This window comes from Mercenaria mercenaria, chromosome 17 (genome assembly GCF_021730395.1).
Source record: "Mercenaria mercenaria strain notata chromosome 17, MADL_Memer_1, whole genome shotgun sequence".
In the NCBI taxonomy this organism is placed as follows: Eukaryota; Metazoa; Mollusca; class Bivalvia; order Venerida; family Veneridae; genus Mercenaria; species Mercenaria mercenaria.
Genome location: NC_069377.1, coordinates 33528463 through 33553051, shown reverse-complemented (window position 1 = coordinate 33553051; position 24589 = coordinate 33528463). Strand labels below are relative to the sequence as shown.

General features: G+C 35.7%; 3 protein-coding genes across 3 annotated transcripts in view; all 3 read left to right on the top strand.

The window, feature by feature from the left end:
• Window positions 1–24589, top strand: part of LOC123543277 (E3 ubiquitin-protein ligase TRIM71-like) — a 201560-nt gene that overhangs the window by 57685 nt on the left and 119286 nt on the right. The window lies entirely within an intron of this gene.
• Window positions 3405–6423, top strand: LOC128549892 (uncharacterized). Its single transcript, XM_053527635.1, has 2 exons — window positions 3405–3750; window positions 4547–6423. The coding sequence occupies exons 1-2, from the start codon at window positions 3407–3409 to the stop codon at window positions 5877–5879; spliced, it is 1677 nt and encodes a 558-aa protein (XP_053383610.1). The 5' UTR covers window positions 3405–3406; the 3' UTR covers window positions 5880–6423.
• LOC128549894 (uncharacterized) lies at window positions 10555–24178 on the top strand. The gene is made up of 2 exons (XM_053527638.1): window positions 10555–11106; window positions 19299–24178. The coding sequence occupies exons 1-2, from the start codon at window positions 10763–10765 to the stop codon at window positions 20611–20613; spliced, it is 1659 nt and encodes a 552-aa protein (XP_053383613.1). The 5' UTR covers window positions 10555–10762; the 3' UTR covers window positions 20614–24178.

Sequence of the window (24589 nt, the reverse complement as noted above, 5' to 3'; positions counted from 1 at the left end):
GATTTTATACAAATTTGCAAAATATCTTTAACAGCAATAGATCTTGGATTCCTGATACAATAATAGGTTCCGGAGTTACAGCCCCTTATTGACCCCTGAAAGAGCCTAGATTTATAGCTCACTGGAGCACAAAGTACTCATGGTGAGATATTGTGATCATGCTGTGTCGGTCGTCCTTCGTCAGCAATTGTGTTTAAACAACATCTTCTCCAAAACAACTGAATGGATTTGATGAAACTTGGCATGGGTGTTCCCTGGATGGTCCTCTACCAAAGTTGTTCAAACGGTTTCGCTTGGTTGCACATAGGAGCCACTAGAGCTAAACATTTGTGTCGATGCAACGTTAAACCAAACAAAACACAGAAGGTCATCACATATGTGAGAAAGAAGTCCAGAGATAATGCATTTGTCCTCCTCATCGATGTGGGTTCCGCACTCGGATCGTTGAATTCTTCTTGTTAGGAAGCCATCCAGCTGGCTTAAGAATGGTCGGTGGTTCTACCCTGGTGCAAAATCTGCAAAGGAAGCAGGGTCTTTATGAGGTTCAAACCAAGAAAATCTACAATGTGAAGCTGAATACCAATCAAACAGACTGCAGTATCTAGTCAACGTGTGCACTTGATAATGGCAATATTTTGATTGCTGACAATGAAAACCAGAACATTACAGGTTGACGTAGGTAGGTAAGGAACGCGGTCCTGCTGAATAGATATCGTTTGTAAACATGGAATTACACCGCCTCGAGCTCTGGTTAGCCGTTTTTAGTAACTTATATTCCTTAATTAATCAGCCAAACACTAGAGGTAAGGAAAGTTTCACTGAAATCACGGATCTATATATTTTTTAAAAGAACTTCAGCTGTTAGAAATGTGAGGTTTGTTGCATATTTCAGTAGACCGTCAGGAAACCAAGCGTGCATTTCCTTGTTTGCTTTCTATGTTTTCAATTGATCTTCTTATAGATTCGAAGACTTATCAGTTGAGTTGATCATTTTATACTTTTTGGAGACGTTCGTTTGATCTTATAGATTCGAAGACTATTAAATGATCTTCTTACAGATTTGAGAACTTTTAATTTTTCTCATATATCTGGAGGTTTTTGATCAAATTTCTGATAGATATTAAGACATATCCTTACGTTTGTGTAACGTTTGGCCTTGTAATATTTAACTTGTAATTTATATTCTGTCATTTTAACTTGCAAGATACAAAGAGTTCGACATAGTCCACGTGATGTTGTCAATTCTGTCAAATATGTAAAATATATTATCGGGGCTGTAATAAATTATATGTATATTGTAGAAACGTTTCAAGTTATTCCGAGTACGATGTTCAAAACTTCCATGAAGAGGTTATTTTAGAAGCAGTTTTCTAGGACTCAACAGTTAAGACCTTTTAGCCATGAAATGCACATCTCCACAAAGAATGCATGTGTCTGTAACTACCCTATACATTTATTTTGCTCATTCTGGACCACGTACATCAAAGACAAGACCGGTACATCTATGTTACTTACGCAAGGGAGACAAATGCACATGGGCTTGTTTCATAAATTTATCAAGATTTCGTTTCAAGATATTCAGCCTGCAAATACATGTACATAGAACAAAGCGTATACATGTAATAATACATAGCAGATACTATAAAATCTTACTGTAGGTTTTGAACGGAATATATATGCATTCCTGACATAAATTAAGAATTTCTGACTAGCTTCATCAGAACCTTGAAACAAACATTGAAAATTGTTATCATTTGAAATATGGTAATGAATTGGAATGTATTCTGTCTATCCAAATAAAAAAATAGGGCAATCAAAATATAATGACACTCATCACCCAAGGCAGCATTATTATACAAGTGACATGTCCTCTCATCACGGACAATATTAAAAGATATAACCTTTTTAGTAGGCAACTTATTATTACGGCCTCTTAAATGGCATACAGATAACGCAAGATTTAATGGTAATAATTTGAAACAGTCTTCAAACTTAAAATCTGTTCTAAATACTTTATAACGCTCACATTTTCGTGAATTTTGAACCATTCTAGTCCAGGTTTGTATAATACTGATTCTTTAATCTAAGCTCAATAATGTTTATAATTATTGATTTATTATACCAGATTTATAGAGCGCCATTTTCATGATAAACACGTTCAAAGGCGCTTTACATATAGCAAACGCAGCCACACAGGGCGCGAAATTCATCCTCTACTAGACAGACACAGAGTGATCTGACCAGAGGGACAGAGTAAGATAAAGCCCCCTTAACAGACAAAGAGATACAGACTTGTCCGGCTAACTTAGCCTAGCTCTTTGCGAATAGACAGTCTGGTTCTTTAACGTGCCCGGTGTATCGCAACGATACACGCAAAGCCGTCTTTCCTGGGAAAAACCAGTACAGGTCTCTGTCAGGTGGGAGACACTCAAGAGCATCTCAGAAATTTCCAGTTCCTGGACCGGGATTCTAACCCCGGACTTTTGGATTGGCAGTCAAGCGTGTTACCACTAGACCACCGGCCCACCTTTAATAATACGAAAATAAAGTGGCGAAGAAATTGACTGGTTAATCCAACATTCTGGAAATCCAAGCTGTTCTAACGCATCCGTAACATATGAAATCCAAGCGCAACAATATACATCATGAATATGAAACTAATTAATACACTAACTTATACAGTATACGGCTGAACTTATCTGGTTTACTTTCAATAACATAACCATGTGCCACACCGTAGGGACGAGAAGAAAAGTCCGTTTTTTCTAAGTTTCTGGTAATTGGAAGTACGGATTGTTTTGGACAAACACAACTGTATACCATAAATAGTTTTCTGTTATTTAGAGCAATCGAACTCGCAAAATACGTTTATTTTGTCATGTAGGGACATTTAAGTTTTACGATATTTCTACGTTGTCTCAGTCATTTTATTAATGAAAATGATGAAAATTTCGTAAAATGCCGTGATTTAACAGTTTGACCAATTTACATGTTGACGAAGGGTTGACAGAAAGCGAGGAGTTATATATTTTTTATAATTTCAATGAATATCTTACCTAATAATGACTCTGTGCTTTATTATGTCTGCTTTTGTTTTCGAAATAACTATTTATATATAAATAATTGTTGGACGTTATTCATGACAAAAATCCTTAACATTCTTACAAGTGCTGAGAATTCAACTTGAATTTTTTTTTTTTTTTTTTTTTTAATTTTCTTAGTCGTTTTCTGCATTTTCAGTTATTTTATTTAGTTATGTGCTGTAGATAATCATATCTATATTTAAGTTCATTATAATTGTAAATCGTTCGGGTAGTACAAGCTGTTTGTCGATTATTGATAAAGCCAAGGGAAGATTAAAGTATAGATTTATCTATTTGACCTAGCATGTTTAAACTCTTACAAAATGGCGACAAAGGGGAGTACAACAGACGCGTCGGATGAATTGTTTGACTTTACATGTTCTCCATGCAACAAAAAAGACAGGAAAAGCGAGGCGGTGAAGTACTGTGTGGACTGTCAGGAGTATCTTTGTGTACCTTGTGTTGAAAGTCACAATAGTTTTTCTGTCCTAGCTGGGCATACTTTAGTTGAAAGGTCAAAGTTTGGAAATGCAAGTAGAACAGACAAAAAGGACTTACCGTCGGTGCCGACTGAAAGATGCAAAGTTCACTCATTGAAGCTCGTGGACATGTACTGTGCTGATCATGACTCGGTTGGATGTCATGTCTGCTTTACGATCAATCATAAGTACGTCTACTTCCGTTTTCAAAATAAAATTTTCTTATCTATCTTTTAAAAGTAAATAGATATCGAACACTTTAAAAGGGTTAATAAAGGGCGAAAGTTTTATACTTTCTGTTCTTTAATAAACTTGAATATCTATCCAATGTTATTTGTGCAGATCATGACTCTTTCGGATGTCATGTCTGCTTTATTATGTCTACTTTCGTTTTCAAAATAGAGATGAAAGATTATTACATTTGTATTCATTTCAATTATTCATTTTTAAAAAAATGTTTGATTAATTATTTAGGATGTAGATCTAGTAACAAAAGTAAAATTTTGTAAGTGTTGGCTACGATTTCATGCATTAACATGCACTTATTAACATGGCTTCCTTACATGAAGAATTCATTGCCCTGAGTGATACTCGAACACACATCGATGAGGGGCAAGTGATTTGAAGTCACCGACCTTAACCACTCGGCGATGGAGGCCCCTTATCTCTTTAACGTACTTGATAAACTTTATAACTATTTTTGAGGGAATATACGTATATCACAGAAAATAACTGGAGCTGTAAACATTTCGCGATATTAAATCAAAATATTGTCCTATATTTTAACCATATTATTACTGTCAAACCTGTATTAAGCAGCCAGCCAACGGAGCAAACACAATATGAATGATAAGTTGAAACAAAAAGTCTGTTTTAGAAGTAAGTTGTCTGGCTTTGTAAGGCAAGTGGTTGTTTAATACAGGCGTCAGCTAAAGCAGATTCAGCGGTATAATATACTGAATACTATTATTTTGTTTTCCTTAGGCCATGTCAAGATATCCACTACATTCCCGAATATGTTGAAACGACAAAACAGATGGAAAATATCAGGAAGATAAATGATGAAATGGACAAATCAATTTCCGAAATGGATAACTTGATGAAAAAGAAACAGAAGGATATTGAAGATAACAGGAAAACAAAAGCTACCTTTTTAAAAGAAATCAAGGCATTTAGGACAGAAATCAACGAAGCTTTAGATCGACTGGAACAAGCTTCTGTCGCTGAAGTAGAAGGGAAATGCAGTAAACTGGATCGAGAATTTCGAGAAGAATTGAAGAATATACAGGATACTCTTGATAAACTTACTACATGTAAAGCCGAAATGGAATCATCACAGAGGAATCCGTCGCAACAGTTTGTTATGATAAAGATATCCGAGAATATAATATCAGATATGAAAAAGGCAGGATTACCATCGACAGATAAACTGAAAGGTAGTCTATCGTTTGAAAGAAATTCAGAGATACTGCGTTTCCTTCGAAACCATGAGTCACTTGCAAAGAAACCAGTTCCAATAAAGCACGGGCTTTACGAAGTTCAAAGCATGCAAAGCTACAATGTAAAGCTGAATGACGACGTCAATACCTGTGATATTTGGTCTTCTTGTATTCTTGACTCTGGCGATATTATATTAGCAGACCGCAGTAACAAGAAAATAAAACTGATTGACTGTGAAACATATAAAGTACGAAATTCAATGACGGTGTCTACCAGTCCTAGATCTGTTTGCAAGATAAGCAGTGTGGAAGTTGCGGTAAGTCTTATCAACCAAACAGTGCAGTTTGTGTCTACCAAGAAACAGCTCATGCCTACGCGCTTGCTGAAGGTTGACTGTGATTGTAGAGGAATTACTGTCATAGATGATCAACTGGTGATAAGTGAAGATGGTAAGAAGGTATATATATATACAATGAATGGAAATCGTTTGAAGGTCATCGAGAATGAACAATCAGACAGTAATATATTTAGTTACATTCGTGAGATTTCCGTGAGTGACGACGGTAAATTGGTTCACGTGGTTGATAGTAATCGTGGTCTAATAAATATAGATAGAGACGGTAATGTGATCTGGAGATATTCTGGCCAAGAGCTGAAGAACCCCTGGGGAGTATGTACAGACGGAAACGGTAATGTGTTTGTGAGTGATTTATCATCAAAAAATGTTGTACAACTAGGACCTGATGGGAAGTTTCTTGGAGAAGTTGTCTCTAAAGCACATGGCTTAAATTGCCTCAGAGCTGTAAGTTTCGATAGGAAAAACTGCAAGCTGTTGGTAACAGATGGTAACAAACTGCATGTCTTCCGCGTCCAGTAAAAACAGTATTCTGTTTTAGTATATAGAAATATAGAAATAGACATGGAATAAAGATATTTTGATTGACTTATATGCCCTTACTGTATATATGTATGTTATATTTACTTTCTTTTGACTGTACGGTTTTCACCAGAATGCTCAAAATTGTTTCTTTTTAAGTACTTGGAGTGAAGATGTTTTCAGTGCTGTTTCTTCAGTGTACTGGAATGTGAGCAACTTGAAAACTGACGATTTTTTACACACAACGTGCATGAAAGATGATGACAGAATGAATTTACGCGTTTCGACCTGAAACAAATATACCTGTATAAGTAGAACACTTGCTTAAGATTGTGTACACTTTGAAGTTTCTTTTTCGTCCGTCAAAACTTCATTAACTGAAAACATATTAGCAACAGTTTCATAAAATTTCGTGCCTTCTCCATCCTTGATCCGCCTATTTGTAGCAATTTTGTTGATCTGATGCATTAATTAGGTTATTTGTATTAGCACAAACAATATTTCAAATTGACAGACAGTTATTGAAATAAACTTTCGTCACAGAGATAGCGCTTTTTATTGCCACTTCTCTTTTTCTGTATTAAAAGTTTGTTCTTCTGTTTATTTTTAAAGAACGGAGCTCCATGAAACAGTTTTGAAGCAAATTTTATAGACATTCAATGCATTACCAGTAAAAAATTCATGACTTTTTGTATATATTTTGTTGAAAAGTATAATTATTTTCATGTTGTGTTTCAATTGTCGCTCCAGTATTACGTCCATCCAGTTTTAATGAAACTTGGTATACATCATCAGCACGAAGTGGACTTGTGCATATTATTGGGACTTCCATGTCAGATTATTTTCTCCCTTTTTATACTTTATAATATTACAACTACATGTGTAGTCAACTCTTACAGTCACCATCCAATTTAAATGAAACTTGGTTTGCATAATCATATGGATATGCATATTGTCGGAACGTATATGTACGGTTTTTCTTCAGTTATGCCATTGTTTTATTTTATAATATCTACCTAAAAACTTACTGTAGTGGATAAAAACCAAACACGCAATCAAAGAACAATTTACTTATATTCCAACGTTTCGGCTACATGCCTTCTTCAGGGAATAATAATGATAAACAACGGAAAAAACGTCATAGTACTTTACGTGAAATTTACAAGAAACAGACAGCAGTATAGTAGACGCAACGTTCAAGTTGATATATAGAGAATATTTGTTTGTTTTGAGTAAATATGTAATATATCTCACTGAGAAGTGAGAAAATTTCAAGTATTTTCATGAGCGCGTTGCGCGAGTGAAAATGTGAAAATTTGCTCACTTTGTGGTGAGATATTTTATATTCACGAAAAACAAACAAGTTTTCATTTTTATTTTATGCTTAATAATTACGTTAAGATATGCATTTTGCAACAAATTTTAATCTCAGCTCGGAAAACAGACGCGCCTAAACGAACATGACGTCAGACGTGTTTTGACGTTAGAAAGACGCACATGAAATAAAGTTCCTTTTTATTTTATTTCTTGGTGCATAACGTTGTGAAATTCTCATTGAGTAAATAATTTGAATCTAGAAATATACTATAAAGAAAAAAGTAAGACTACAATTTTCAGCCTGTTTTAAATAAATAATTTAAAATTTATACACAATGTTCAAGCAGATCGGCAAAGCTTTATCTTTTACAGTGAATGGAATGCAGTGAGTGATATGGATTAATTATCTCGCTGATAGAATAAGTATTTTATCAGTTAGCATAAAATAAATGCATTTAGTATATTTAAATAAGAAAGAATTTAAGTATCAAAACATAAATCAGCAATAAAGTGACGTTAAATGTAAAGAAGCATCGGATCAAAATGATAAAAACTTGGAATGCATCATCAACGTGGAGTAGACATGCGCAAATTCTCGGAACTTTTATGATTGATTTTTTTTTAAAGTTATGCACGATATTTAAGTACCTTGTGTTTTCAACTCTCCAAACAAAATGCATTTCGTCTGGTCTTTCATGTCCGATTATATTTTCTTATGTTATTCCCTATTTTGGACTTAAGGAAGTTATGCCCTATTTTGGACTTAATGAAGTTATGCCCTATTTTGGACTTAAGAGTTAGAGGTTGAACAACTTCTTTTTCAATAATCTATCTAACCATTACATGATCTGCCACCATACTGTCCTGCACGAAGGATACTTAAAATATTCTCAAAACGTTGTCCCCTTTAAAAATGAATGTCATTTGTAAAGAACTAAAAATAAACAACTGCAGAATGTTCAACCTAGATATGTAAAGTTTCAGCACTAAGACATTGTTGCAAATGCATCAAAACGAAGATATGTTTACAGTTCTTTAAAAATGGCGAGTTTTTAAAGGCGTTGAACTGTCCGAAAGTGTGTCACCTTTAAAAAGGCCTTTTCCCGAATTAAATGTATGTATCAGTAAACTGACAATTGTTTTATAGAGGAATATACATGTTTTATATGCTGTTCAATTTTAATGTGAAATAATTCATTCCATCTATGATTCTTTGTTATTTGAATTTTTTCTCAGATTGTAAGGCTAAGCGATAACACTTTTATAGTTATGTGTAGTTTGTGTTCTCAGTTCCTCCTTCAGTTTTAATCTAATGGTATACATGTGTCGTCAACATGAAGAAGTGAAGTCGTGAAGCTATGTTCGATTATGGTTATATCCTCCTTCATTTGACTTTAGAATAATTACAACATCATTTGTGTACACGGGGCCTCCGTATCCGAGTGGTTAAGGGCATTGACTTCAAATCACTTGCCCCTGACCCCTGTCACTTCTCCGGCATTTCAAACGAAATAGACAGAATTCATCAGCACATTAGCTGATATGTATATCTGGTCATCGTCCAACATCTAAACGCCGCTAGTTATCCTATAAAATCAAATGAATTATAACAATTTTAGTTTCCTTGTTCCATGCGCTTCTACGAAGCGATTCTATGAAAAGGTTTAGTTGTAGCAAAATACCCTTTAAACAAACAAAGATCTAAAGTTAAATGTTCTGAAGTATGAAAAGTTGCAGACACTGGGGACCGGAAGATAAATAGTAGTTCATTTGAACATGACACAGATATATGAATGTGTATGTGTTACCAATTTTTATTGTTTCAACCTTTATCCCCTGCTTCATTACAGCAAGTTTATGTGAAATGACGTACAGTAATAGTAAATAATGTTGCTGTTAATTGCACAATTGTACCTCCCTTAATAGTTGGCTTCACATTGGTCTCGATTAACAACTTACCTTTAGACCCATGTCACTGTCAACTGCATGTAATGTTCGCAGTTTAAATTTTATTTTCCGCGTATTAAGATGCCTGTATGCTTGCCTGAAAAACAACAAAATCGTAATACCAAGCGAAGAATTAATTTATCGCACGCTCTTTTTGTTGCCTCGTTGCCCTTTCCTTATTGCATTCGTTCTGGTAAGTGTATAAAGTTGCATTGTCTGCAGATTGTGTCCGGGATGCCATACTTTTAGAGTTGCAAGTATGGAAAATTCAGCCCCGCATCCAAGAAGTTCAAATGGGCGGCCCCTAATATGTCTAGTAGGTCAGTCTTCGCCTATACTTCTTATCTGCTGTCTTGGTTTTAACTGAAATCTTCATTAGCAGTGCTTCCGTGATCATAAACTTTGCAGACCTTATGCTAAATCTTATCAACGTTATTCTGACTTGGTTATCAATTTAAAAAGTGATCTATAACGCGTCTGCGACAAGGTACTTTGGAGATGTAATTTGCAAACTTTGTAAGATTCTCGGGCAAAGTCATTTCTGACAGTTATTGTTGAAAACTGATAAGCCTGTTCAGTGGCTGATCACTACGTTTTTCTAGTTGACTGTGAGACGACGAGACAGGAGGGGACTCAATGACTACTAGCTTTTAAATCCTCACAAGTGACGGACTGCATTTTATAGCTATCCCCTGCCCTGCTACGCTGTAGGAAGTGATGTATGGGTGGCTGTGGCGTTTCTTGTTGAACTTCTGTCCTTGCGGTTAGATCGACATTAAACATGGTTTGTGTATCTACAGGATAGTGTAGCGATATCGCTCTAAACACACAATTGTTTTACTATAAATATTAATTATTAGCCTGTAACTATTCATTCTTAAGAAAATAACTACTTTAAGAATGGACAGTAAGCAGGTAATTGAATGTAACCACATTGTACGTTGAGCGATGTCAGTACATCAACTTATGAAATTCAAAGACGTCATCACAAGTGACGAAATAAAAACTGCACCGTTTTACAGAAATAATTATTATATGTGCAATAGAAATACGAAGAGGAACGTATGACATTGACAAAAAATAGACCTAACTTTATCAGAAAAATGAAACTCAAAGAACAGACAAAAAGTAGTTAAAATATAGTTGAAATGTTCAACATTTAGAAAGTATTAAAGTCCTCTTTGTACAGAAAAGTATCTGTGAAATAGGCCTACACCAGGTATGAAATTTCCGGCCAAAAATAGCTGAAAATAAGCAACGTAATGTACAAAAACTTAATTTTCCATATTTGTTTCAAATGCTGCGGACGTACCTTTCTCGTGCAGTGTAAAATTCATTAAAGCTTTTGCCATAACAGATATTTATCGAATCCTATCCAGAAACGTGTTCAAGTGTAATTTGTAAATGTATTTATATTTAGATTAGTACAGGAACAACAGAGCAAAATATAGATAACTTATAAAAGTTGAATTATCATATTGAAGTGTATGCAAACAAAGGCGGAAATACTTTTGTGATTTTATGAATACGTTGAACTCTGGATATCGCTTTTCAGATAAATGATAATGGGAAACATTTATCTAACCTAGTGTTATAAGGAAGTGTTTAAATGTTTTAAAATGGCGGCCAAGGGGATTGGTACAAACGCGTCAGATGAATTGTTTGACTTCATATGTTCTCCGTGTAACAAGAAAGACAGAAATAGTGAGGCAGCTAAGTACTGTGTGGACTGTCAGGAGTATCTGTGTGGAGCTTGTGTTGTACATCATAGTAGTTTTGCTGTCCTAGCCGGACATACATTGGTGGGCAGGTCAAAGTTTGGAAATACAAGCGGGGCGGATATCAAGCATTTACCGTCGGTGCCGACTGAAAGATGCACAATTCACAAAACTAAACTTATGGATATGTACTGTGCCGACCATGATTCAATTGGATGTCATGTCTGCTTTACGATTAATCACAGGTATGTAATTAATCTTGTTCTGTTGTTTTCTTTTCGTTTTGATTTTAACGTTCATTACAGGTCAAACTAGGGTTATATTTTTATACTGGTAGATACCTCTAACAGTCACGTAAAACAAGGTCACAAATACGTTCAAAACCCCTTCCACTCTTACACATGTTGTTCTGATATCAATGTTCGTATATACCTCCTGCTGAAAAAGGAATGATGTATTTCTGTAGTCTATCATATAAAGACATGATATCTGATCGATTGAGATAAAATACATGCCTAGGAAAAGGCATATCCTCTCGTTCTGCCGACTTTTCAGTCCAGTGCTGCAGACATCATGAGAGGCGCAGTCATCTTGAATACTATTGTAAGCAGTAGTACGTGTAATATCGACCTTCTAACATGTATTGAGGTACAAAAATATCAATAACAATGTTGTTCCTCCAGTTATTGTAGTAGTAAGACAAATCTTCTCAATTCGAACTTTGTAATATGAATAGCTATTTTAAGAAGTTTGCATTATTTTTTTCTCGCTGTTTTCGGGAATGGGGCCAGGGAAAATCACGTCATTTTGTATCGATTTGGTATTCATTTTCTCCCGTAAAATAGCAATATTCAATTACTAAACATCCCATTTGTAACAATTATAACAATTATGCTTTTAGTTCAAGGTATGAAAACCAGCATCGGAGCACAAAAACTGTCATAACTTTTGTCATTTTTCAACCAATTTTAGTGTCTTTGTTTCAGCATCGAGTTTATTTTTCTGTACAGTTTGTGCGTATTTTTTTTATTAGCGGCGAGCTGAATTTCACCCCCCCCCCCAAAAAAAAAAGTAAAATAAATGGTGAGATTCGCAGTTTTGGCGTTCCGGAAAAAAAGGAACGCAATAAGACCAAAAAAACAACAACAAAAAAAAAAACACACGCACACACACACGCACACACATAAAAACATGAAAGTTCGCTCGCTCATCTCGCGCCATGTTTTTCTGTAACAGTATATCAGCACAAATTTCACCATTAAGTCAAGATATTTACATACGAACGAAGAATATTTAAAACGATACTGTTCCCAAGTTTTGTGTAGAAAAGAACCAATGAAAGAATAGTCCAAAATGGGGCTTAACTTGTTCTAATTATTTCTGAAATTCTACAAAAATATTAACGTATTTTACTCACTCTTTGTCGTTTAACTATGATTTAGGTCTGTGCACTGACTGTACACATACAGTTTTCGTCTGATCATAAGGAGAAATGATTTTCTTTTCCTTTTAATATACACTGAATGCATGTACATCCATCTGAAAATATAATATAAACAAGATATTTAACTATCGATAACTTCATTGCTTCTTTTCCACACAAAACTTGGGAACGGTATCGTTTTAAGGGAAGTTTCATGTTTTTACGGTTTTTTGTGTCTTTTTTGCTTTCATTTTCTACGGAAAGCCAAAACAGTGATTTTTCGCCATTTTTTTCGGGGGTTGCTGGGAGGAGGCGAAATTCAGCTCATCGCTTATCAAAATAGTACGCCCAAACTGTAAAGAAAAAAAAACTTGATGCTGAAACAAAAACATCAAACTTGGTTGAAAAATGACAAAAGTTATGACAGCTTTTGTGCTCAAAGGCTGGTTTTCATACCTTGCTTTGAACTAGCAACAATAATTGCTACAAATGAGAATGTTTGGTAATTGAATATTGTTTTTTAAGAGAAAATAATCCAAATTCGATACAAAATGACGTGATGTTCACAACTGGGAGGCACCTGGTCCCATTCCGCAAAAGAGCAAGAAAAATATTGCAAACTTCTTAAAATAGCTATTAATTAATATTACAAAGTTCGGATTGAGAAGATTTGTCTTACTACTACAATAACTGGAGAAACAACATTGTTATTGATATTTTTGTGCTTCAATACATGTTAGAAGGTCGAAATTACACGTACTACCGACTAAAATAGTATTCAAGATGACTGCGCTTCTCATGATGTCTGCGGCACCATCGAGATGCCTGCGACACTGGACTGAATAGTCGGCACAACGTGGGCATATGCCTTTTTCTTGACATGTATTTTATCTCAATCGATCAGATGTCATGTCTTTATATAATATACTACAGAAATACATCATTCCTTTTTCAGCAGGAGGTGAAATGACTCGGAATATTCACTGCTTTTGTAATTTTCATGTTACTGTATCCGATGAAAAACACGCGCAAAATAACAATATTACATATTTGTTCACAAACTGGGCATGGATTTGTCGGCAAGACACAACTACATCCCGCTGCATTCCCCGATTTCTAAAGTTTTTACTGTAAAAAGACAATAACCAAAACCATTCAATTTTACTCACCTTGCTAGTTATTTTTGTAAACATCCTGCGCAATGCCTGCGCCGTCGGAGGCCTTCATTTTTTTGCGCAGGCAACGTTTCATACCCGTGCTTTTGCTGTTCATACGAAATGACCGTCACAATTTTCAATGGAAAAGAATAGGGCGAATGTAAATATTATTCACATATACGCGTATAGTCATGGAGAACGTTCCTTAGATGACGTCGCAGTTGTTCCATCTGGTGAACAAAATGGCCGGGAACAAAATGTGTGTATTTTACAATTCAATCTTGTTTGCAAATGGAAAGGAAATATATGAAACTTTTTTCGGTGTTCATGGGAAATGAACGACAGAATAGGATCGGCAAATTAAACATGAATGGTGCGATTCATGGATCTGCCGATCCTATTCTGTCTTTCATTTCCCATGAACACCGAAAAAAGATATTTCATTTCTTAGGTAAACGAACTCCTGTAATGTAACAGGTTTGAAAGGTTCGGAATATTGTATATTCTATAAATCATTGTTTAATATGCTACGTAGAAAGATGATAAACTGTAATACTTGAATCTAAATTGAAAAGCTGAATTATCAAACCTGTCACAAAAGATGTAGCCCAAGGGTTAAACAGGTATACTTAGTTGTTTATACCATTTATTTCCGGGATCTAAGTTAAATATGTTTAAGGAAAAGGCACGACGAATTGCGTAATTTTACATAGCGGCTAGACTGCTTAATTAAATATATATGCTGAAATATAATTATCTGGAGTTAGATTTAGAGTTGGAGAGAAAGAGGGGTTAGAAATGCTAGATTGATAAGGTCACATTCACTTCATAATATCTAGCTAAAATGTTATGTTTAAATATTAAAGACTGTTGCTATGATAAATAAAACTGGTTAAAAGGTTATGTTTGTTGTACTAAATGGCCACGCTACGTTACACTCCTCATGTCCCCAACACGACACAAATAGACATGCTGCTTGCTCGGTTTGATTGATCCTGTTTGGGAATGATAATGGAAATACATGCCACCTTCCACGCCCTCTAGTCCCGCGTTGAACAGAACTCAACAGTTGCACGAGATTTTCCACATTAAAACCAAATTACATTTTATTATCGTCAACGTTCAACTAGAAGAGGAGATAAAAAAAACTTGTAATCTAGTGAAAAGATCAGACTTGATTTATTCTTGAGTATGTATACGGTGGCATATTTTGCCGTAAGATAACCTTTAGATTTACGTCAGCCATGCAGATAGATAACGAGACAATTATCTGGTCTTAACACAAAAATGGCGCCAAGAGTGCCCAGAACAGCCGCCAGTTATATGTTATTTTATCCAACAAACATTGGTTTGTTGTTTCAAAAGCAATTGACTTGTAATTTAAGTTATGATTAAATAAATGCAAGGGCTATGATATGATAACTTTTATTTCTTTTTAGCAAAATATACTTATTAAATATATTCTAGTGTTAAAATGTTCAATATTGTTAGGGCAGCTGAAACTTCAGAGTAGTTTAGTAAATGAAGTGCTGGTGTGTGAACATTCAATCCAATAGGTTTAACACATGTCTAAGACAAATATACTGAACAGCAGAAGAAACTATCAAGAAGTACAACTGGTTTTTTTAAAATAAAAAGCTTAAATTTATAAAATTGACTTGTTTTTTCATACCACATTACAATTTGAAAAACTTCACGTGTTAAGTTTAAAAAAAAAATCAATCAACCGTGAAGTCAGTACAGTCGGTTTGCACGAAATTCTGGCTATATTTCTAGACTTAAAGCATCTAGTGCGGAAAAAGGTCAAAGAGGCTTATAGCCAGTATCTTGAGCAAATCCTTAACCTGTATAACACTGATGCCTCACTCCCAAATAAACCAAATACTAAGAAACTGTACTCGCAAAACACTCGAGACAGGAATCTTCCTCTATCCCTCCCTTTAAGTATGAAAATAAACTCCATCTGGATGATCAAGCTAAGGCAACAGTACTGAACAAACAGTTTCAGTCTGTTTTTAGCCCCAAATCACCACTAAACCTCGCCTCGCTCAGTAAAATGAAACTAACCCCAAATGGAAATTCAGTCCCTACTATGCCAGATATTGGGATAGGTACAAATGGTATTGAGAAACTTCTCAGCAACCTGAACCCCCATAAGGCCAGTGGTCCTGACAAAATCAAGCCTATAATACTTGAAACACTCTCTGTAGAACTATCTCCCATCCTTGAGGTCATATTCCAGAAATCCCTGGAGGAAGGTTCACTTCCATCCCAGTGGAAATCCGCATATGTTGCCCCCATTTTTAAAAAAGGTGATAGGTCAAATCCAGTAAATTATAGGCAAATTTCATTAACATGTGTCCTATGCAAAGTTCTTGAACACATTGTTTCCTCATCAATTGTTAAGCACTCACCAACCATGGTATTCTGTATGACCTACAGCATGGATTTAGGGAAAAAAGGTCATGCGTTACTCAGTTAGTTATGTTAGTAAATGATCTGGTCACCTCAGTCTACAATAAGAAACAAGTAGATCTTATACTTCTAGATTTTAGTAAGGCTTTCGACAAGGTTAGCCATGAGAAAGTCCTACTAAAAATGCACGAATATGGAGTCAGAGGTAACACACTAAGATGGGTCAAAGGCTTCTTAGATAATAGGATCCAATCAGTAGTCCTAAATGGCACTACCTCTGATGCCATCCCAGTATCATCAGGTGTCCCGCAGGGGTCAGTACTTGGTCCCCTGCACTTCCTAGCTTACACAAATGACCTCCCACAAAACATCAGTTCCAAAGTCCGTCTGTTTGCAGATGACACGGCAATATATCTAACATTGTCAACTGCAGACCAATCTGTCACTCTCCAAAATGACCTAAAACTTCTAGAAAAGTGGGAGTTGGAGTGGGATATGGAGTTCAACCCTTCCAAGTGTCAAGTGATCCACGCCACTAGAAGGAAACATCCTATCCCTACCAAGTATTACCTACATGGAGTCCAACTTGAATTGGTCAGCTCCGCTAAATACCTAGGCGTGGATATCTCAAATGACCTATCATGGGACAATCACATAAATAGGTCAACCAAAAAAGCTAACCAAACCCTAGGGTTCTTACGAAGAAACATTAAGGTCAAATCCCAACCCATTAAGACCATTGCTTACCAGACTCTAGTCCGACCCCAGCTTGAATATGCCTCCGAGACACCAAAACCATGATAGACCAAATTGAAAGCGTCCAAAGGAGAGCCGCCCGTTGGATCAAGAGTGGCTACGACCGTACTTCTAGTGTAACAAATATGCTACACTCCCGAAACCTTCGTCGACTGGATTTAAGGCGCATAGATTTTAGGTTATCACTCTTCTATAAGATTCATCATGATCTGGTTGCTATCCCAATCGTAGATTACCTTACCCCAATGACCCGATGTGTCCGCTATGGCCATTCCCTAAGTTATAGGTTAATTACTGCAACCATTGACTATTACAAGTTTTCTTATTTTCCGAGAACGGTGTACCATTGGAACCAACTTCCCCCCAGTGTCGCCCACCTCCCTACCCTAGAGCAGTTCAGTGCCGCAGTTTGCAGCCTTGAACATGTCTCGCCCTAGTTATCCTGCTAACTCAAGTTTTAACCTTTTATTTCACCAAAGTTATTTTTTTTAGTTTCTTCCACTCTAAATTTTTATCACTATATTCTTTCTCTTTATGATTTTGACGCGTAAAACGTCTACGTCCCCGCAAGGGGTTCGACGGTTAAGGAAGATAAATAGATAGATAGATATCTTCTGCGCATCAGTAGCATTGTAACATCCCAATTGAGCGCTCGCGCTTAATTTGATTCAGTCGTTCCATGCAATCAACAATATTTTTTTAACTTTATGCTGTTTTTTTCGTGAGTCAGTCATCAATGTTTCCAATGACAATAAAATTCCACAAAGAATATCGTTAATTACACGCGCACGTGAATTTCGTGCAAAACGGCTATTGTGGGACTACTGACTTAACGGTTGATTGATTTTTTTAATTTACCACGCATGTAATGTGGTATGAGAAAACAAGTCAACTTTATAAATTAAAGTTTTTTATCAAACAAAACCCAAGTTATACATCTGGATAGTTTCTTTTGCTGTTCAGTATAGTTTAAAACAAAAATTCGACCATATCAGATTGATCGCGTGAGCAGACAACAGATCTCGTCGCAAAATATGAATGTATATAAGAGCACAAGAATTGTGATGGTAAAGACAAGTGTAAAGTATCTTGACTTATGATATGTAACTATCGCGTTGCCAATAGCAAAGCGAAGTCAAAATGAAAGACACAGTAATAGGACCTATATCATTCAGCTGGCATTTCCACGGCAAAGAAATGTGTGGAGTTTTATTTAGTTGTTACATGTACTGACTGTGTTACAAATTTGCTGATAATCGCGAGTAATATCCTATTGTTTTGGGGGAATCAAAGGTCAATATCACTGTGATTTCGAGGTTGAAAACGGTTCCATCGATCTTTATTTGTGAATACCTTCAGTCAGCAGGTGACCCGCATTGTTAAAGTGAAAGGTAATGATCACTGTGGCAATGAGACTGAACACGGTTGCCTATGAATCATTGGTGCAGACTTGTGCTTATGGTCGTTAGTCTTAATAGCATGATTGCCTGATATCAGAAAATAATCAAAATTATCTTAGTTTCTGTAGGTCAAAGGTCAAGGTCACAGTGACCTCGGCATTGAACATGCTTTTCGATTGATAATCTACGGAATCTCCGGTCTAATGCTTTTTAAACTGTTGTAAATGAATGACAGCTATTGCTTTTGGGGTCAGTATGCCCAAGATTAAGGTTGGAGAGGCCCTGAGACCAAAAGCTTTTTCAAATAAACTAGAGGTGCTTTTGAGAAAAGCGCATGTCTCCCACAACTGCCTAATCATCTGAATAGTAAGTTTGTCTTTGTATACTGTTTGTGGCCTATTGGTATTCACATGTTGGAGTAACCGGTCTACAATGCTGTACCGGTCTACAATGCTGTTACAGTATCGGTATTGTTGGAGTAACCGGTCTACAATGCTGCACCGGTAGTGTTGTTAATTATGTTCAAGGGCCATAATTCCGAAGTGCCTTCAAGTTGGCCGATTTGGCTAGTTATCGAACTTGGCCGAGGTCTTATGTTCAAACACATTTTGTTCATGTTTGGTGAAGATCGGATGAGAAATATTCGACTTGGAGTGCAGACAAGCTTTGTGACAGACAGACACACAGACAGACACACAGACAGGAGTAAATCAATATGTCTCCCACAGCACTGTGTGGTGGGAGACATAATTACTAGAGAACGCTTAGGTCCTACAGCTCCCAATCCCAATGTTGACTGTTTTCGGGTAATGGCCAATATCAGTTTTAAAGTCATTATCTCAAATGTCAAAGTTCCAGTGGTCTAAGGGTTGAACACTGTTTCCGACCAGTAAGAAGAGAACGCTTGGAGTAGTCAAATATCATAGGATAATGCCATGTGGTCAGTATATAGATACTACAGTAACTGTTGTGAGGCTATTAGATCAATGTCAACTTCACTGCTTACTTTTAACTGGAAGTACATAACCAGGTACCACCGACAGGCCATTTTACCTGGAAAATGTAGGAACAGTAATATTTACACGTTATCTGGTATGAGGAAAGTGAAAAAGTATCATAAAACATTGTCTTTCGTAAAACCAAAAAAAGAAGGCACTGTACATTAACCGTCTTGGTTGCATCTCATTGATTTTATGCAGTTAGAAAATGTTATATTTAAATTCATCATAACCATTTACTATCATTCAGATATACGAATTGTATAACTTGTTTTCTTCTTTTATTAGACCATGCCAAAATATCCACTACATTCCGGAATTCGTCCAGTCGGTAAGGCAAGATGAAAATGTCAAGCGGATTACAGAAGAAATAAAGACGGTAATGTCCGCAGCAGAATACTTTATGAAACAAAACCGGAAGGCTAAAACGAAAAATAACAAAAGTAAGAAGGTCTGTCTGAAAGAAATTAAATCCTTTAGAGCAGATATCAATGAAGTAACCGATCAATTAGAGAAAGCATCAGTAGCTGAAATTGAGGAGAACCATAATGAACTGGACAAAATGTTTCAACTTATATTAGACAATATACATGATGCACTTGATAAACTTACAAAATATGAAGCTGAAATGAGATCTTCACAGAACAATCCGTCTCAACTATTTGTTGCTACAAAACTTTGTAAAGAAATAATTCTTGACACGGAAAAGTATATGAAAGTTGAGGACCAAAGGACTTGTCTAGCATTTACAAGAAATCAAAATATTCTCAAAGTTCTTCAAAACTGTGATTCACTTGGGGAACAAAACTGTACAAGTCAGGAAGACCTTTATGAAATATTAAGCCATAAAAATTACAACGTGAAACTGGAAGAAGACATTTGTTCATGTTGTATTATTTCATCGTGCATGCTTGACTCCGGGGATATACTTTTGGCTGACAACAGCAACAGAAATATCAAACGTGTTGAATGTAAAACATTTTCAGTACAAGACTCTTTAAAACTTCCCCACTATCCATTGTCAGTGTGCAAGGTCAGTAAATGGAAAATTGCGGTGACCTTGAGCAATAATATTGTGCAGATTGTTGACACCACAGAGAGTCTGTTACCTTCAAGCTCGTTTAAAACAGACCATCGTTGTATAGGTATTGCTGTTGTGAATGGTCAACTTATGGTATGTGAAAACGGAAAAAAGGCGCATATCTATACAATGAACGGAAAACGTTTGAAGGCTATAGACAAAATCAGTGATGCCAACTTTATATCAGAAATTCCCATGTGTGACGGCAAAATGTTGCAGCATGTAGCTGATCGGCAAAACGGCGATATCTTGTGGGTGTATTCGGGACAAGAACTTGACAATTCTTGTGGTGTATGTTCTGATGGATACGGTAACGTGTTTGTATGTTGTGAAGAATCAAACTGTGTTGTGCAAGCGGGGTTAGATGGAAAGCACGTAGGAGATGTAATGCCTATGTCTCTTGGAATAAAGAATCCACAGGCAGTGTGTTTTGATAAGCAGAATTCAAAGTTGATTGTTGCTGCTCAAAACAGAATCCATATTTTCTTGATCAGTAGACATGTTGTCTATTACAAGAACTGAAAAACATTTAGTCAGTCATCACTTAAATCTGTTTCATCTTTGAATGCAAATGACCGTAACATTTTTATTTTCAAAACATTGGAAAAATCCTGTCTACAGTATTAGTCTCGCTGCTTCATTTGCTATTTCTATAATTAACATCATTTTTAGCACACATAAAATGTAATAAACGACTGTTTTGTTAATAAACCAATATCAAAAAAAAATTAATCAACAAAGTCATCATGGTTTCAGAAATGGGCACAGCAGCATAAAGCATGTAAGAGATATATGATTATTTCTAACCAGTTAAAATAATGTTGTTTATCATCACACTTGTTAGAAATTGTACAAATGTATGTGTTATGAAATGCAATTCGGTAAAGATAATGTACAGAGTAAGTGATTTTGCATATTAAATGTATATGCCTCATATATGCTACAGGGAGTTATGAAATATCCTAATTTTGCTTTCAATATTTGTTCATACTAAAAGTTGATTAATTCGGCATTTGTGGATTTGTGGAGCTTATTTATATAGTTTTCATATGTAGATTTACCATGTAATTTAAGGATAAACAGATAATAAAGAGTACTTAATATAAGTATTGTCTTCGAAGCATAATCATATTTACTGAGTCACGGCCTGTATAAACACTGACTCCCTCTCTTTATGGAGATGAGTTAAAAAAAAAGGCAATGACACTTTCGAGTCGGCGCTAATGACCTGAACTGTACGAGAATTAAAACAAAGAAAGAGGATGAGTTGGGTTATCTTTTTTATTTTCTACAATAAATTGAAGGCCTCATTTTAAAAACGAGCAATCTAGTTCCACTCAGAAATGGTTATATTTCTTTCTTATGTATGGTAGAGTAATTTCAATATTAAAATTTGTTATCATAACAATTGCAACATAGTTTACATTACTCTAAAGTACAGTTTAAGGAAAACTTATAGCTTGATGACAGCTTAATAGAGTTGAACACCCTGAAATGAAATATGCATTGGTTCCGTTTTAGCCGGACAAGCCTTTATCTGATTTCTGATCTCTCTGTCGTGGGGGCTTTGTCTCACTCTGTCCCTCTGGTCAGATCGCTCTGTGTCTGTACTAGTAGAGGATGAATTATGCGCCCTGTGTGGCTGCATTTGAACTATGTAAAGCGCCTTTGAACGTGAAATTGATCATGAAAAGGGCGCTATATAAATCTGGTATAATAATAATAATAATAGTTTCTAGTTCTAAACGCCACCTCTGCAACGCTGGCTCCTCCTGTTGGTCATAAATGCACATAGATGGCTAAAATCTGTCGACAAACTACGTAGGTTATACAGTTATAAGACATTCTTTTGAAAAAAGATCAGTACAATGACTTTTAAATTTTTAACTTGCGTAAGCTAGGGTGAAGCGTATGGATACATATCCACTTTTGTTTCGAGCCGGTCTTATTTCACATCTTTCAAAAGTGCATGCTTTCGCTCCGGAAATCGACCTGCATATATAAAAAGTATAAACATTTCTGAGTGGAACAACATTGTTCTTTTTAGCTCACCAGAGCACGAAGTGCTCAAAGGTGAGCTTTTGTGATCGCCCTGTGTCCGTCGTCCGTCGTCGTCGTCGTCGTCGTCGTCAACAATTTGACTGTTAACACAATTTTGAGCCAATCTAAATTAAAGTTGGTCAGAATGTTACCCTAAATAAAATCTTGAACGTGTTTGATATTGGGTCATATGGGGTCAAAAACTAGGTCACCAGGTCAAATCAAAGGAAAAGCTTGTTAACACTTTAGATGTCAAATTTTTGGCCCAATCTTAATGAAACTTAGTCAGAATGTAACCCTCAATAAAATCTTAGACGAGTTCGACATTAGGTCATCTAGGATCAAAAACAAGGTCACCAGGTCAAATCAAAGGAAAAGCTTGTTAACACTCTAGAAGTCACAATTTGGGCTCAATCTTATTGAAACATGGTCAGAATGTTATTCTCAATAAAGTCTTGAAAGAATTTGATATGGGGTCATCTTGGGTCAAAAACTAGGTCACCAGGTCAAATTAAAGGAAAAGCTTGTTAACACTGTAAAGCTCACATTTATAATTGTATCTTCATGAAACTTGGTCAGAATGTTTATCTTGATGATCTCAAGGTCCAGTTTGAATCTGGGTCTTGTCAAATTAAAAACAAGGTCATCAGGTCAAATCAAAAGAAAAGCTAGTTTACACTTCAGAGGCCACATTTATGACCATATCTTAATGAAACTTGGTCAGAATGTTAATCTTGAGGCTCTATAGGTCAGGTTTAAATCTAGGTCAGGTGGGTTGAAAACCTAGGTCACTAGGACAAATCAAAGGAAAAGCTTGTTAACACTGTAGAGGCCACATTTATGTATGTATCTTCAAGAAACTTGGTCAGAATGGTAATCTTGATGATCTCAAGGTCTAATTTGAATCTGGGTCATGTCGGGTCGAAAAGTAGGCCACCAGGTCAAATCAAAGGAAAATCTAGTTTACACTTTAGAGGCCACATTAATGACCATATCTTAATGGAACTTGGTCAGAATGTTAATCTTGATGATCTTTAGGTCAATATGTCAGGTGAGCGATACAGGGCCTTCATGGCCCTCTTGTTTCAATAAGGTCTTCAAATTCTTACAGAAAATAAAACAATCAAGTTACCCGCTTTCTTTGTTTACATTTCTCGTAAAGTTACGGTCCTTAATTAGCGCCGCCTCGAAAGTATCATTGTTTGTTTTTCAAACTCACCTCCACAAAGAGAGGGAGCCAGTGTTTACAGTCCGTGTTGATATACAATTAAATATTTTATCCAATGGTATTCGTTTTAAAAGACCTACTTGTTTGATGACTCAACAGTTTATGACAAGATCTTAAGCGGCAATATTGATTCAACCCACGGGTTTTATAAACGTATTTTGAATGTGTATACGCGTTTATTCAGTGTTTGTATTATCTGTATAAAATTGTAACTTACGGTTAATAGGAATTATAAGGAATAGAGGAACCGATACGCTAGTTAGTAACCAGTTGGTTTTCACGTACTGTATTATTCAAGAGTTATTCCATATATTCCATGATGATTTTCTATTCTAACACGACCGGCAAAAAATCTACATACATGTAGAGCAAAATCTATCTCGGGTTATTCTGCAATAAACCACTTGCGTGCAATGACGTCATCCAATCCAGGTGTGTAGGATGGTGGTAAAAAGTAGTTACCATTTTTTCTAACATTGTTGATACTAGTATGTCGTGTTAGAATCGAAATAATTTATCAGTTCCCAAGTGTGATTTATCGTAGAATAACCCGGCTTTTTCGTTCTTATGCAAAACCATATATCACTCAGGCCTACGGCCTTCATGATATATTCTTACGCATAAGAACTCAAAACTGGGGTTATTCTACGATAAACCACGTTTGGGAACTTATTATTTCTTAAGTAATTTCCTTCTTTTCCATTAGATGTGTAACGTATGTCAATATTTCTTTTTTATTAAGATATTACTTATTCTGTTAACTAATCGTTTAATTATTACATTATATATATTCACATGATTATAAAATAAAAGTAAAAACGCAAAAATTTCCTTTCCACTCTACATTATCAGCTTATTGCGTAATTGAACAATTTCTGTATGATAATGGTGACATCTTTGAAATAAAATACAAACAACCAATGAAACCACACAATTATAATGCAAAAGACAGCATAACCTTTTTATAACAAGCGAATTCATGGATTCGACGACATTTCTTACCTAATAAATATAACAGAGTTAATTTTTGTGCATTACAATTTTAAACTGCCTTAATGCATTGTTATTTTGAAACCAGATGAACAAGAAATATGTGTAAATGTAACTCATTTGAGTTTTATGTGAATGTTTCATACTATAGTTAAACCCCACTTTCTGCTTTGTAACTTCTTATATCATTCACAACTCAGTTTAAAGAGGAGGGATTGGTAGTGTAATAATAAAGTAAGT